The sequence below is a fragment of the Montipora foliosa genome, chromosome 3 (genome assembly GCF_036669935.1).
Source record: "Montipora foliosa isolate CH-2021 chromosome 3, ASM3666993v2, whole genome shotgun sequence".
In the NCBI taxonomy this organism is placed as follows: domain Eukaryota; kingdom Metazoa; phylum Cnidaria; class Anthozoa; order Scleractinia; family Acroporidae; genus Montipora; species Montipora foliosa.
In genome coordinates, this window is record NC_090871.1 from 44,967,965 (window position 1) to 44,971,577 (window position 3,613).

Here is a 3,613-nt window from a genome sequence, read left to right on the forward strand (position 1 = left end):
TCCTCTCTCTATCAGGGAGATGGATTCTTTTCATTGGTATTAGTTCAGTAGTTATAAAAGTTAACGCTATAAAATCGACGTTTCGATGTCGACGTGACACCATTATCAAGATGTATGGTTGAGTGAAATAAAACAAGTTATGCAGACTAGTAAGAATACACATATTGTCCTTAAAATACACTTGGGAAAAAATATGCCAATAAAATGAAAAATGAAATAGAAACGATAACATCACAAAGCGAAGCGATGTAAAAAAATAAATAAATAAAACAGCTTTGAGCAAATTAAACGATTATTTGAAACCTATGGAGCAAAAACCTGCCCTGGTAAATAAACAGAAAGTCGTCTACCATTTCCAATGTAACCAGTGCGAGGCTGCTTATGTCAGCTATACAAGCCGACACTTACACCAAAGAGTCGACGAACACGGGGGCAAGACCATCCTCGGAGACCCAGGGGCAGATTGCCGAGGAAAGGGGAAGTCTAAACGGGCGAAAGAAAATGGCGACGAAGAAAAGCATAGTAGTGCTCTTCTCGCACTACTCTGCTTTTCTTCGTCGCCATTTTCTTTCGCCCGTTTAGACTTCCCCTTTCCTCCGCGATCTGCCCCTGGGTCTCCGAAGATGGGGCAAGACCGCCATCAGCGAGCACATGCGGACGCAAGGCAGTGACAATTCCAGCCTTTCGAGACTTTTCAGTATTTTAAGGACGTGCAAAACTAAGTGGGACTGCCTTATGTTTGAGATGCTGTTCACAAGGGACTTAAAGCCTACTTTAAGCAAACAAAAAAGACTCCATAAGCTCAAAACTGTTTTAAAACAATTATATATTTTTTATATCGCTTCGCTTTGTGATTTCATTTTTTTTCTCTAGTGTATTTTAAGGACAATATGTGTATTCTTACTAGTCTGTATATATTAACTGTTTCATTCCACTCAACCTGATATGTTGATAATGGTGTCACGTCGACATCGAAACGTCGATTTTATAGCGTTAACTTTCATAACCAACGTTTTTAAAACCAAACTTCTTATTAGTTCAGTAAGGGCCGATTTACACGGTACGATGTTTGTCGCATGCGACAAGCTTACGACTCGTTTACGATTGTCGTGTACGTCAGAGAAAATATCGTAGCATTTTAAAACATGTTTTAAAACGCTGCAACCATCGTAAGTTATGTCGTAGGCCTGTCGTAAGTTTGTGGCGTGCGCCAAAATCGCACCATGTAAGTCGGCCCTAATACTGCTTAATAGACCATATTCGTATTCTCAGTTTTGGACTGGAACTAGCTAGCAATGGAGGCTAATGAGGGGGAATCTTTTCAAATGCAAATACTTTCTAATATATTCCCCCGCATTAGCCTCCATTGCAAGCTAGTTCCAGTCCAATACCGAGAATACGGATATGGTCTATTAATTAACGGCTTTGCCTTGGGGTTGCGTGGGAGAAAGAGTCGAGAGTGTTATTAAATTGCATTGGGGGGGACTGTTTTGGGACGAGCCACTGTTTATGCAGTCGTTTACTCTACAAAACAAAAAGACTCGTATATTCTCGGGTTGAATGTTTGTAAGTTACGCTGTTAGTAAGTAAACGTCATATGTACCACGAACTCACTGGCCTTTTGATCAAATATTTTCGCTTTCCGGACAATTTTGCACCTTGGCAAGCGAGCCATCGTGTGAAAATTGCTATTGTACAATATTCTTCTTGTGGTTTAGGAAGCGCACCTCCTGGTATATCGCTTTCTTGCAACTTGACTTCTTGCCCCGCACATGCAATGATGAAAATGCGACCCCCAAAACAGTTCCACAATGCAATTCAGCAAGACTCTCGACCACCTGAAAAAGGCCAATGAGCAGTGAAGAAACGGTATCCATTGGACTGGGTACAGTTGAAAATGTCAGTATGTACAAACAAGAGACGTGCGTAAAGAGTGCGACACCGGAGAGCTACCTTTCGCATAAAAGAAAACAAACAGAAAATTCAATATTTATCGGCCTTGGTCGGTCCACCGTCAATGTGAAAAACTGTGCCTTCGGTCTCGAGTCCTCGGCAGCGGCTCAACTCGAAAAGGTATATTCTCACCTTTATTAGAGGTTGTAACGAGTAAAGGGAAATAAGCATTGTTATAGACCTTATTCATAAATGGCGGTCAATTTATAATTCTTTTGTCGAAGTGCAAATTAGCCTACCAAGCCTCGATACCATACAGTGAATTGAAAAGAATTCTTGCTCTAAAATGAGGCTTGGTAGGCTAATTTGCACTTGGACAAAGGAATTATAAATGTGACCGCCATTTATAAATAAGGTCTATATACCTGAACTTTCACTCAACAAAACGTGCACTGTGATTGGTTGATTCTTGGTCACGTGCCCCTGATCAAATTCAAATGTACAGCAGTTGTTTCCCGCGTTTGCTTGTTTTGCTGCGATTGTTGAAGGAAACATCCAAACATACATCAAAGCGCTTAATGTTTGATCCCTAGGGAAACTCGTTAGTTTAATTTTTCCTCGTGTCCTAACATCAGGACTCCCGGGAAAACAAAACTGTTTCCCTCGGGACCACATATAGGTGTATATTAAAAAATAAAAGATTTGAATCACTCAAAAAATAAATCATTGCTTTTGGAGACGATCATTAATTTTCCTCGAACAATGTAAACCAAGCCAATATCATGCTTTTTTAAACAATTTTAACACTTTTACAGTTATACAAAATAAACGAACAAACTAAGGGTAAAAAATATACAATGATAACATTTCGCTAGCACAGTTAAAAGAACAAAAGTTCAAAACCGGCAGTTAATAATCTGAGATAATGCTACATATGCTTCAACACGGTTCTGTTGGTTTCATATGTAGCAGTTGGCTTTCCACCCCAATACTGCCATTAAGGCATTTGTGAAAACAAATACTTTAGACCTTATCCACATGTATCCGGAGATTTTTGAATCGGCAACTTTTTCTTTGCGTCCACACGTATCCGGCGAGCGAATCCCCAACTTTTTTAATCCGCTTTTCAGAGTGGAAAGTTTTGAATCCGCAAAGAACTTGGAAGATGACGTTACAAACTCAGATCCAGTCTTTACCGCGCAAATATTCAACATGGCCGCTGAACGAAAAGTTATCGCTTCTCTTGTCGCCAACTCGCACGCCTGATGGCGCATGCTCTGTTGACAATATTCACAGAGGATTCCTGGATACTAGAACGAATCCGGATATGTGTGGACGGGCAAATTCGTGGATACGCTGCACGGCTGTTTTCTGATGAAGCAAACACTGAAGTGTGCGTAAAAACTCTAATCAGTTGAACAAGTTTGTTTTAAGCATTATATTAACAAACTCCTCTTGGTCCACTTCATTGTCTCCATTTTTATCGGCTTCTTGTATCATTTCGTTGAGTTCCTGTTCATTCAGTTTTACCCCGCACATTCTTGAAGCCTGCTTTAAGTTTGCCAGAGAGATTTTACCAGTTTTGTCTAAAAAGAACGAACAACTACTACATTTAGTCAAATAATGAAACAACGGAATGCAGGGCTTCTTTCAGTCCATTATTGCGAGCGCATTTTAAGACAAAATCTGACAAAGGCATCACAATTATGGTCTTTGCGTA

General features: G+C 40.1%; 1 protein-coding gene across 1 annotated transcript in view; it reads right to left on the minus strand.

Moving 5' to 3' along the window:
* Nucleotides 1–2,489: 2,489 nt before the first annotated feature.
* Nucleotides 2,490–3,613, minus strand: part of LOC137997478 (uncharacterized) — an 8,474-nt gene continuing 7,350 nt past the window's right edge. The window contains exon 7 of the mRNA XM_068843502.1: nt 2,490–3,479. Coding sequence (XP_068699603.1) covers nt 3,304–3,479 — 176 coding nt within the window. The 3' untranslated portion in view covers nt 2,490–3,303. The remainder of the gene's footprint in view (nt 3,480–3,613) is intronic.